Consider the following 13,142-nt stretch of genomic DNA (forward strand, 5'->3'; position numbering starts at 1 on the left):
GGCCGTGAGTTGGGGGTGGTGATGACTCCTATCATGCTGGCCCTCCTGGGGCTGGTGAGGGGGAACAGCCAGGCACAGGATAGAGAGAAAATTATATGGAGCCTGAGGGGGGTCATCAGGCTGGACAGTATCTGTGACCTCAGCACAGTAATGAGGCTCTAGAAAGGAGGCTTTCTTTCCTGTTTAAGAAGACGTATTCACTCCAGGTGCTTCTAATGTAGTAGACAGTCCTCAGACCCCAAATGTGGGAGATGAGTACAGGGACCCTGTTTGTGTGTGTGCGTGTGTGTGTGTGTGTGTGTTTTTAATAATTTTTTTTTTAACATTTAAAAAAAAAAAAAAAAGAAGACGTATTCATGAGCATACTACTTCAAATGACCAGGACAGACATACCTTGCTTTCGCTTTCATTGGACAGAATTTCCAGGGCTTCCAGGTGTGACAAACCCTGATACTCATCAAACAGCATCCCGTAGTGTGCGGTCCTCTCGGCCGTGAGCTGCTGTGCCAGCCTCTGCTTCTCCTTCTCCTTGGCTTCCCGCAACATCTGCACAAATACACAGTGTTTGTACATTAGGTGTACGCTTAAAAGCCGCATTTCCTGCGGAAGATGTTGGGGGAGATGAGCACTGACTTGGTACTTGTGAAGAGTAGGTTTTAGTCACTGTGGAATTTCTAAAAAAATGACTTTTTGCATTGATCTTACTCACAAGTTTTTACATAATATTCCACTTTGAACTTTTCATGTTCATATGTACACAGCAAAACAAAGCAAAAATTCTACACCCAGGAAGAGGATTGAAAAGAAGCAAAACAAAAGCTGAACAGTGGTTTCTACTGAAGTGTTTTCCATGTGTGTGATTAATCTTATTTTTAAAATGTCCAGATTTTCTATAACGAGCAAATTTTATTTACACTGGGAAAGTTGAATCTATTGTGCCAGGATTAATTGCAACTTGTGCACCTAGGCAGACTTCAAAGCAAAAATAAGCTGGTCTGATTTTATTTGAGTTATTTAAAAATTTTGTGTGTGTGGTTATTAAACATCTTTGATGAAAATGATTAATAAAATATAAACTCATAGTGTATTCCTCACCAGATACTTAATATTAATATAAATAAGAATGTTAGCTTATCAGTTCTTTGATAAGATTGGTTTCTAGAAATACTGTGAACCGAGTTCCTCTCCAGGTTGATCATTTTTCTCCAGTTATTTTTCTGCTGATTAAATAATAAGACAGTAAAATAAACGCAAGTCCACCAGTTACTCTTAATTTCCTGCCTTTGTTTTCTTCAATTCTAAGCATCTTTTATTTGATTCCTCATCAAGGTGACTGTGGCATTTAGTTTATAGGGTTCTTTAATATCTGTGAAGAGCACTATAAATGCACTGGCCACCACAAGGTCACAAGGGGAAGATCATGAAAGAATAGATTTTGGTTTTTATTATGTGTCAATAAACAATCAGCTTCATTCTCCTTTTTGGTTCTTGAGGTTGTTAACCCCAAACCCACCAGGCTGCAGACAGAATTCTCCCTCCTGCCTGTCTTTAAGACTAAATAAGTATAAGATCTGAAAGTTTTCAAAACAGCCCCATCAAATCATCCCTGGGAATTGTTAACATTTACAATAAAACCCAGCTACTACCACGGATCTCACTGGCTTGGTGGTGGTGAAATAAAGTAACAAAGTGACACTGAAATTGCTTTCTTTCCTACACCAACTTCCATCTCTAAATTCTGATTCAGGTTAGAGGGAAAAAGGGATGCAATAAAAGGTAAAGGGAAATTGTCACTTTGGAACGATGTGGATTCACCCAAGATATGGAGAGTGAAATTAAAGTGGCCTAAAGAAGAATTAACTGGCTTTCGGGGTGCTGCTGCTACATTCCTTCCGGAGAAGAAAAGGAGATTGGTTTAAATAGCAGTGAGTGATTCTGGCGTGGAAGACTTTGGGACAGAAGGGCAGCTTTGGAAACTTACACCAGTGGGATCTGAGAATCACCCTGTCCCCACGTTATTCAAAGAGTAAGATAGAATGCATGAGAAACTTAGGGAGGGCATGCATGAACATTTCTGATGTCTAGAGTTATTTAGTGTGGATTAGGAAAAACGTAACAGATGTCCCTCTCTCAGTTGATGGCAGCTTCATCCTTGTAGCTGCTCAGGCAAAAACCCTGGAATCATCCGTGCCTCTTCCTTTTATGTCATACTCCATACTCAGTCCACCAGGAACTCTGGATTGACCTTCAAACTACACCCAGAACCAACCTTCATCACCACCTTCATGGCTTCACACTGCTCTGAGCCACCATTATCCTTTGTTTAGATACGTGCAAATGCCTCCTGAGGAGGCTGTGAGAGGGGAGCATAAATGACCAAGAGCCCCGAGGGTGCGCTTTGAAACCCACTCTTCATTTTCACTGAGGTCATGCCTCTTACCACCTCCCCCTGCCAATCACTGGTGCAGCAGGGATGTTAGGGCAGACCTTCTCCTGAGAGACGGAAACTCCTGTCAGTGGACTTTGGCTGAAGGACTCTCCCATGGCTTTGCCAAACCTTCCTTAGACTGCACAGCAGTCTAGGATGATTGCACCCAGTCTCCTTTCTTGTTCCCCTCCACTGGGATCAGACTTGCATTGTGGTCTTATGGCTCTCCCCCAACTCCCACAATTTTCTCTCACATTGTCATTTCTACCAATAAAATCCTTGCACGTTTAAACTTACCTTGGCATCTGCTTCCGGGAGGATGTAGGCTGATACACACTCTAACTGGCCTCTCTGCCCTTCACCCTCCCCCCAACCTAGTCTGTTTTCAACACCATAACTAGAGTGATACTTTTAAAATCAGATCTTGTCACTCCAAAACGTTGCAATGGTCTCCCTTTTTCACTAATAGTGAAGTCAAAGGTTCTTACAAACGCCCTCCACAATCTTCCATCACCTGCTCCCCATGACTACACTGGCCTCATCTTCAGCAGCTCTCATCCTGGCTCACTCCTCTCCCACCACACAGCATCCTTACTCTTCCTTGTTCATACCAGACACTCCTGCCTCAGGGCCTTTGCACAAGCTGCTCTTTCTGCTTGAAATGCGCCTCACCCAGATTCTGCATAGTCAAGCCTTCATCTCCTTCAAGTATTTGCTCAAACGTCATTCATCTATCTTCATGAAGTTCTCCCTCACAATCTGACTTAATACTTAACCTGCCCCTCATTCCCATATTCCTGATTACCCTCTTTCTGCTCTACTTTTTCTATTTTTTTGACAGCACTCATCATCTTCTAAAATATGAGATACTGTTTATTGTTTGTTTGTCCCTCCTCACTAGAGCAAATCTCCATAATGCAGGGATATTTACTCATTTTGACCACTGATGTATCTCAGGTGCTTAGAACAGTGCCTAGCACATAGCGGACATTCAAAATGCATTGTGGAGTGAATGACCGAATGAAAAATTACTGTTCGGAAGGAAGCTGAAGTGGGCAGTGGCCCCCCACATATTTTTCTCCCCTTTCTATGAGGCTGGAAGTAAAGGATTTTAAGATGGTGGAGCCACAAGACGTGGGCTGCCCACGAACGCTAACGCTATAGGAATGAAAGATAAAACGTCTTCATTTTAAGCCACATTGATACTTGGGTTATTATTATTATTTTTGGTTTTGTTTTGTATTTGTACAACATCTAGTGTTAATGTCCTGATTAATACAAAATCTATTTTCTTCTTTAAGGATCAGGAGAGTGATGGTCTAGCTGATCCTGCCAAGTCCCTACCTGGGCTGTAATATCACAGTGGTTGTATGTGGGTTATTCTGGAAGAGCCAAGAAGAAATAACCTAAAAATCAAACTTTTCAGGAGCTGCCACTCACCTGTTGCCAGTGATAGCTCTTTCGTGGCTTCCCAGCACTGAGCCATGGGAAGATGTGTTTGTCCTGCCTGTGAAATTTGTAAGATCCTGCATCTGCTGCTCCTGATTTTGATAAGACATAGAGAGACCTGGTGTATCAGACTCTTAAGGGGGAAGGGAAAAAGGGGCATGATTGACACTATGGGGTCTGAGCTGGTCATGTGTCAACTGAAAGAGCAAGTTCAGTATTAGAGTTCTGTATTTGGAAAATAAGATAAACATTATTTTTAATTTTACTGACTACTGTAAGTAAGCAAAACATAGATTAAATTCTTCATACCATATTTCTCAAGGAGGAACACTTTAGAGCTGGAAGTATGAGAGGAGAAGTCTAACCTTGCACATAGTAAGAGAAATATAAATTAAAATTCCAATGAGATACCATTTCTACCTATCATCTTGATACATAAAAAAGACAATGACAACAACTAACATTCTTGGGTGCTAACTATGAGTCTGGTTCTATTCTAACTCATTTCATCCTCACAACAAAGCTATCAGTAGGTATTGATGTTCCCAGTGTACAGATGAGTAATCTGAGGCACAGAAGGGTTAAGTCGTCTGCTCAAGGTCATGTAGCTAGAACGTGGTAGAGCTGGAATATAATCGTAATATAGACTGAATGTTTGTGTCTCCCCAAAATTCTTATGTTGACACATAATCCCCAGTGTGATGATATTTGGAGGTGGGGTCTTTGGGAGGTGATTAGGTCATGAGGGTGGAACCCTTACGAACAGGATTCATGTCCGTATAAAAGAGACCCAGAGAGCTCCTTTGCCTTCTTCTGCCATGCGAAGAAACTGTGTGAAAATGTCTGTCTATGAATCAGAAAGCAGGCCCTTACCAGACACTGAATCTGCTGCTATTCTGATCTTGAACTTCCCAGACTCCAGAAGTTTGAGAAATAACTGTTTGTTGTTTATAAGCCCCCCAGTCTGCAGTATTCTGTTATAGCAGCCCGAATGGACTAAGACAAATGGCATCAATGGAATCATCCTCAAGAAATTATTAAGTATAATTTATACTTAATAAAGCAAGGTACAAAGGAGCATGGTTAGTATGCTAACATTTGGTTGAAAAAGTTTGTATGTATATATGTGCACATGTATATATATGTATATGTTTAGCTACATCTATCTATATAGTCATATCTATATCCATATCTATATCTATATCTAAATCTGTCTGTATAACGTCTCTGATAGAATCCGTAAGAAGTCGTTAACAATGGTTGTCTCCCATGATGTGTGGCTGGGGAAAGGGGTGTATTAGAAACTCAATTTTCACTCCCTGATATTTTGTGTCATTTGAATTTGACATGTGCTTTAAAACATCTATTAAAAAAGGTAAATAAAAATGTATTCACTTTATTGACTGAAAGAACAAATCACAAAAGTACATAATCCCACCTGAGATAAGGAAACGGTTCTCTCCATGAGTGTCTTGGTCCGCTTAAAACCTGGGTCACTTTCTGCAAGGACATTCATAGTCTTCTTGCCAATGAATTCCAGAGCATCAAGACCACCTGTTAAGACGCTTTTACCCTGCCAATGAGATAATTGCATGAGATTAGGTTTTCACGTTTTGCTGTTCCGAGGCAGTCAGCACCTCCTAGACTGCACTATCTTCAAATATGAAAAGCAATATAAAGTCACAGTTTTTTCTCATCAGGAGATTTATCATCCATTTAATCCTATTTTCTTTTCCGTGGAAGAGCGTATGTCATATAACTTTGTAGGACATGCAATGTTATTAAATAAGGATGCTTAAGAAAACCAAAGCACATTAGGGATTAATTTTATTGGCTGTGTGTATGAATAAATATGTTCCTAAGACAAAAAATTAATAGGTGACCCAATTGCTGTTTTTGTTTGAAAACATTTTAACCCAAGTAACAGAATCATTTGGAGCAGTCTATTAAAATGTCAAATACTCTTGCCAGTTTAGGGAATTCTTTAATATAGGGCCCTAGAGTGTAGGACCCTCAGGCTGTTTCAGTGGCTCGTGCACACTTTCAGAAAGTAGCAATAACCGCCTATAATTAGTATTTTCATGAAATAAGACAGGTTGATTCCATGTGCTTCTGGCTTTAGAAATTGTTCTGTTATGTAGTTAACCACTGCAAATTCCTTTGCCAGTCACTAAAAAAAAGAGTAAAACAACCAAGATTTACTCATATAAACTGTACATACCAACAGAACTGCTTACATTTCTTTGCAACATCTTCTTTGCCTATACACCAACTATACAACTACAATTACAATATGTATATATCTGTGTTTTTTCTCACCTTACATGAGTTTGCATAGGTTATATTTTATTATTACATTATTCTTTTTTTTTTTTTTTTTTTTTTTTGCGGTACGCGGGCCTCTCACTGTTGTGGCCTCTCCCGTTGCAGAGCACAGGCTCCGGACGCGCAGGCTCAGCGGCCATGGCTCACGGGCCCAGCCGCTCCGTGGCATGTGGGATCCTCCCGGACCGGGGCACGAACCCATGTCCCCTGCATCGGCAGGCGGACTCTAAACCACTGCGCCACCAGGGAAGCCCTACATTATTCTTTATATGCATTATCCATTTTCATAATTATCACTTCAACAGCAATATTTGATTTCACTGATTAATATGCTTTATTAGTCATCACCATCTTGGACATTTAGACTGTTTTCCGATCTGGGAGCCAATCAATAATCACACTACAAAACAGATCTTCCCGGACCGGGGCACGAACCCGCGTCTCCCGCATCGGCAGGAGGACTCTCAACCACTGCGCCACCAGGGAAGCCCCAAAATAGATTTTTAAATGCACATATTTTGGGAGGACTAGGGGATATCAGCAATTCACACTTTTGCATAATTTGATTTACTTTCTCCTAACATCCTGTGAGGGATTACTTCAGTAGAGAATAAGATGGGAGAAGGAAGGATGAAGGGACTTTGAGTAAGGGCAGACTTGGTGGGGGGGTGTCTGGAGCTTGGGAAAAGGGAGAACCAGAAGGTTGGAGAGCACACAGAAAGGAATGTGAGGATGCTGAGAACAAACTCAGAGGGCCTTGCCTCGTAGCTCAGGGAGACCATGGATTTACCTCCTTTTTTTTTTTCGGCCGTGCCTTTGTAGCATGAGGCATGTGGGATCTTAGTTCCCTGACCAGGGATCAAACTCTCTTCCCTTGCATTGGGAGCGTGCAGTCTTAGCCACTAGACCACCAGGGAAGTCCCCATGAATTCACTTCTTACGCCAGAGGTAATGAAAGTGTTCTGTCCCATCCCCAGCCCTACAACCCTCCCCGCACACCTGCCGTGGGCATACTGGACTTGTACTGCTATCTGACTCCTAAAACATACTTGCTGACCCCCCTTCTCCCTGCTTAGTCTAGAGGACCTCAAGTATCAAGGAAAGGAACAGTCATTTCCTATTTCTGGCATACCCTGACCTGAAGTCTGGCTAAGACACCCCCATATGTGTGTCCACAGCCCCCTCTTCTTCCCATAGAGCATTGCATTTGACAACTGTTAAGTTGCCTCCACCTTCCAGGATGTTATGCCCTCTTTCAGCTTATGCCCAGCATCTAGCATAGCTCTTGGGATATAATGAAAGCTAATTACCTTTTTTTTTAATGAATGAATGAATAAATTGGATGTGAGCCATATTTCTTAAAAAACTAGTTATTTGGTTTCACATAGCAGAAAGTAAACCTTTTCCTTCTGATCCTGAAGACCAGCTAACTGCCTTATCTCAGTTGGGGTGCATCCCCCTTTTTTCATTATTCATTAGTGTTTTGTTGTCAATAACAAGCTTCTTAAGCTTCTTTAAAAGGAAGGGGCCTGGGAAGGAGGGATGTGTATTAGGGCTATTCAAGGAAAGAGGAGAGTGGGAATTGGGAGGTAGGGATGGAGGAAGAATGTTGGTCTTAGTTACCTGGAAACACTTTAGTAACATGTTGGGGAATGTTCCTGATTCTTTACTGGTATATATATATATATATATATACCTGAATCACTTTATAATTTTTCAAATTGAAGGTTAAGAAACATAGAGCATCTCAGAAAGACAGCTCTAAGAAAGAGCCCTCTCTCCCCGCAAGCAGAGGCTGTCCTTGCAGCCATTGGAAAGGACACTGTTATATCAGACTGAAAAATGTTCCTTCTAAGCAGCTCCCTTCTTTTAAACATAAAATATATTTCATTTTGTTCTTATCATTTTGGTTCCAAGGTCACGCCTACTCTGTGGGAGAAAGCATAACAAAATCATAATCCAAAGTTATGAGCAAGACCATCTTTTCTCTGATGTATCTAGGTCACTGGTAAATAGAAATATCAAAAAAAGGCACTGGCAGACCTCAGGGAAAACAGAGGAAGCAGCCAACGACTCACTGTGTTCTGAACCGCATTGGTGATGGCTGACAGCATGCCCCGAGACCCCGATGAAGGAGAAGTGGGTGGGCTTTCTGCAGGCCTCTGATCTGCGGCTGCAACTGCTACTAAAGAGAAAAACAGCCTTTTAGAGTTCGTTTTGCTGATATGAACTTGGAACTCTATTTGTGCACGTGGTGTAATGCAGCCCAAGTCCAAGAAATCCCCAAATAAATGCGCCACTCACTTTGAGGGATTTCATTTGCAGTATCAGGTTGGGCCCCTTCGGAAGAGGCAGAATTCACACTGTGAATCCGGAGGGTGGCCCCTGCTTTTTCCTTGACCGCTGTCAACCCATGACCTGTCAGGAAATAAAATATGGCTCATAGATACAATAGAAGCCCACGGTCTGCAGGTTCCACAGCTCATCTCCCAGAGCTCTTCTTGTAAGCTGTAGGTGTATATCCCGACTGTGAGAGAACGTGGTGATTAACAGCACAGAATTTGCGAGCCCTCAGATGTGGGTTCCAGTTCGAGCTCAGTTTCACCATCACCCAGCTGGGTGACTTTTGAGAAGTTACCACCTCTCTGTGACTCAATTTCTCCACTGTGTTGTCGTGAGGAGCAAATAAGTGCGTGTACAGGGCTCCCAGATGCTTTATTAATCCCTCTTACTTCTCACACTATCTAACTAGCAACCTGGGGTTTCCAACCCAAGATATTATCTGTGAATGGTATCCCTGTCTTACCCTCTTTCCTCTTTTCTAAGCTTCTCAAGGCAGGTATGTGTCTTTCATTTTTTGATTCCTTGTAGGCCTATCCTATTGTAGGTACTCAGTTACTACTTGTTGAATAGAAATCAGCTGAGCCTTAACAAAGTGTCAGTCATTCCTTTAGTACGGTCTGTATGTGTGAGAGCAGGGTCTGGAGATGACATGTCAGGATCCAAAGGCAAGCCAGTGGGAAAACCAGAAAGGGCACTCAACAGCTCTGATAGTTATCTTAAGCAGTAACAGTCCAAACACAAGATGTAAGAATAGTCGGCCAGGATGAGGGGCACTGATTTTACTCTATCTGAGCCGGGACAATCCCTATAATTCCCTGGAGCCCAGCACAGTGTGCATTCAATATCAATAACTGTTTAGTGAATACAGAGCTGACCTTCTCATCCACTACCCCCGCCCCGCCACTGACACATACACACAAACAAACTTTGGCTTGACAGAGAAATAGCTTTGTCTACATTTTATTTTGGAGCCATTTTTTCTCCTTAGAAAACTAATAGTCTAGTGATGTCCTAAGTGGCTGTTTGAATTCTTGGAGAAGCAGCCTGGGCTGCCATCGTCACAGCACTCACCTCCCCCTTAGTGCTCGGGGAGAAAATGAAAGATTCACTCAGGACCCTAGGCAACCTCAGGTTGTTAAAACCCAAGGCAGCAGCAATATTAATATCTGGGGGAAAAAGGCCCAAGTCACAGCAGGATTTGAGAGCCAAAGAGAACCATCTAGTTGTAGAGGGCACCATTCAAATGACTGACCGTCCATCTCCTGAATAAGAGAAAGACATGGATGAACCCCAAACCCAAAGAGTCATATTTCATCAATCGTAAGCTTGCTTATCAGAGGGGTCTTAACTTAATCATGGCACCGAAATTTGCCAAACTGATAGAGGACTAATTATATCCAGTGGGAATCACCTGTTATTATACATTATCTAGAAAACACTGAAACTTAGGAAACAATATTTACAATGTTTACAACATTAATTACATACAGAAACATATGACTATATTCATGTGTAGATCATTAGACACAGTCCAAATTCATTACTGAGTTACTTTTTTTTTGTTTTTTGTTTGTTTGTTTGTTTTGTTTTGTTTTTTTGCGGTACGCGGGCCTCTCAGTGTTGTGGCCTCTCCCGTTGCAGAGCACAGGCTCCGGACATGCAGGCTCAGCAGCCATGGCTCACGGGCCTAGCCGCTCCGTGGCAGGTGGGATCTTCCTGGACCGGGGCACGAACCCGTGACCCCTGCATCGGCAGGCAGACTCTCAACCACTGCACCACCAGGGAAGCCTTATTGAGTTACTTTTTAAAAAGATGCACTATAACTGCTAAAAGTAAGACTTGATTCTCTCTAGCTTCCAATTAATTCAAAGCATTTCAATGGAAACTTACTGGAGTTTCAGTAACACATGTAAATTACGGGATATAATTATCTAACTTTATTATATACTGAGCTCATATTCCTCGACATCCTTTAAAAGCACAAATATTTTCAAAAAGGAAATAATGTACATCCAAATCTCCATCCATGATTCTCATTTAGATTTCTGAGAGCTAAAATCAAGGGATAAATGAGTTTCAGAAGGCTGGTAGGCATCTGCTATATCTTCTTTGTGTAAACTGTACAAGAGAGATGATTCCATATCCTTCCCTGAGACCATTCAGGGTTTAATGAACGTCACTGTCACTACCTCCTCTTTCACCTTCTCCATCCCTTTGCAGGTTAGAGCCATGTCTGAATCTTTTCCCGGGGAAGAACAGCTTCTCACCATCTCAGCTTCTCACAAACGACCATGGATATGTATGCATTACCTGCCTCTAGAAAAATCGCTTTGTTTCTGGAAGGAAATACCATTTTACGTGTATAATAAGTAGAATGTGTCTTTTTAACAGACATGACAATAGGCTGCTACTCCACCTACACACACACACACACACACACATACACACACATATACACACAAACATACACACACTATTGAGGTATCATGGATGTACAAGGATTTGCACATATTTAAGATTCCTCCAATTATATTTTCTAATTAACAGTTCTTTTTCTCTGAGTTCTTTTGTTAGTGAAAGTACATCTTTAACTACATTCTACTAGAAATATAAAGCTATGGTTTTTCATAGCTAAGGTTTAGACTCTATGCCACACCCTACTTTGAAGAATAACTTCTAAAATTTTACTTAGTGTGACATCTAGTGCCCAGACAAGGAAGTAATAATACGGAGCCACGGCTGCCTTTTGACCGAGAGCGATTCATTCTCAGAGATACTGATTTTGTTCTACCAATAACAGAGAAGAACAACCAATATGAATAGTACTACAGGGTAGAGTTCATGGATTCATTTCTTCACATGTCATCATGAACCCTAAGTATCCCCAAGAAATGAACCCATCCAAATTCTATCGTTCTAAAGACGGAATATCCTCTACTCTTTGACTTACTGCAGTAAAAAGGTGAGTACTGCAAAGAAAGTAAGATAATACATGCCGTGATACTGTATCATTTAAAAACAAATGTTAAATGATTGGCTGGTGTTTAATTTATCATCCATAGTCTAGTGGAAAACACCCTAAACTTAGGAGTCAGGAGTCTTGTGGAGGAATTTTGGTTCCATCAGTTATTAGCCTTGTGGTCTTGGTGACCTTTCTGAGTCTCTGCTGCTGTGTCTTCTCTGAAAGGAGGTTTATAACATCTACCTCCCAGGGTTTTATAAGGTCACTGAGAAGAAATATGTGAAACCTTTGGTACTGGTCAACATTACTGAGCACTTACTATGTCCCAGGCACTGGACTAAATATTTTCAGTGTAGTAAATTATCTTATTTAATCTTTTCATTATGAAGTAAGAGATACTATTATGCCCATTTCACGATTGAGAAAACTGAGACCTGGTGATGTGAAATTATTTGCTGAAGGTCCCCAAACCAATAAGTGGCAGAGGCAGGATTTGAACCCCATATTTCTGACTCTAAAACTCACTTGCTCAATCACTATGTTATGTTAAGAAAGTCTTACATGCCGTTTGTAGTTGATTAAACGTCATTTTAGTCCCATTTCTATAACTCCTTGGAGATCAGATACTTAATCAGGAGCTTCTTCATCTTTAAAATATTGGTTTATGTTAAAATTAGCTTGAGTTACCTTACCTTGACCAAACAGCCAGGTGAGGGTCACCCCTGCAGTGAAACCTTCCTCTAACCCTGGCCCTCCCAGCTGTGCCTTGGGTTGGCACAGCTTAATGTTTTTAGGATAATCCCTGTGCTGTGCAGGCACGGATCCCAAGACACTGTGTGGTGCTGTCTTCTACCTCCAGTTTAATTTTTTCTCAAAAATTTTTTACCAACCTCACTTCTTGTTGAGAAGATCAAAACCCCATTGAAGGGAGGTCTCCCCTCTCTCTGGAGGATGAAAAGAATCTGTTGTTGGTGGGAGGGTCTCTCTGACCAAGTGGTAACTTAGGGGAGCAAGAGTAGTTCTACACAGCACCCTGGATGACTGGGTAGCCTTATGGGTACTTTCTGCTGGTCCCTTATGATAAAGGACCCCCCAGGAGGGCAGCAGCTAACTTGTTCAGAGGGTTCTCCTCTTTTAGATTGCTTTAATATAACGTTTCCTTCTTTTTCATTTCATTTCTTTCTTTTTCTTTTTAAAAGGTGGATATATAGAAAAGAAACTTTAAAAAAATCCCATAATCTCATTTCTCTATATGGTTGATTTCTAAAAATAAACATTTATTAGGTTAATCTATATCAAGGTACTGTGAGAGTTCATTATAACATTTTTGCAACTCTTCTGTAGGTCTGAATATTTTTCAAAATAAAACTTTTAATTAAAGTGATAAAAATGTAAAATTAAATAAATAAGTAAAAATAAACATTTATAATGTTAGCAAAATCAGAGTATAGAAACATAGACAACAGAAGGTGGGCCAGCCTCTTTCTCCCTAAACAGCGCCTATTGACCTAACAGTCAATACAGTCTATGAGCTTACAGGGGCCTATGGAATGATTTAAGACCTGAAAAGAAGTATTGGTTCTAAAAGACAAAAAAGAAAATTTGTAAATTAGAAATTAAATAATATTTACTTAA

At 41.0% G+C, this 13,142-nt stretch overlaps 1 protein-coding gene across 4 annotated transcripts in view; it reads right to left on the reverse strand.

The window, feature by feature from the left end:
* Positions 1-13,142, reverse strand: part of FAM114A1 (family with sequence similarity 114 member A1) — a 60,167-nt gene that overhangs the window by 19,764 nt on the left and 27,261 nt on the right. For 3 of the 4 annotated variants that reach the window (XM_033421657.2, XM_004266236.4, XM_049709044.1), the window contains 4 exons: positions 8,507-8,620; positions 8,281-8,387; positions 5,316-5,450; positions 394-546 (listed from right to left, as the gene is read on the reverse strand). In XM_033421657.2, coding sequence (XP_033277548.1) covers positions 394-546; positions 5,316-5,450; positions 8,281-8,387; positions 8,507-8,620 — 509 coding nt within the window. The remainder of the gene's footprint in view (positions 1-393; positions 547-5,315; positions 5,451-8,280; positions 8,388-8,506; positions 8,621-13,142) is intronic. The other variant, XM_033421656.2, reaches the window with a different exon arrangement.

Source organism: Orcinus orca, chromosome 4 (assembly GCF_937001465.1).
Source record: "Orcinus orca chromosome 4, mOrcOrc1.1, whole genome shotgun sequence".
Taxonomy (NCBI): domain Eukaryota; kingdom Metazoa; phylum Chordata; class Mammalia; order Artiodactyla; family Delphinidae; genus Orcinus; species Orcinus orca.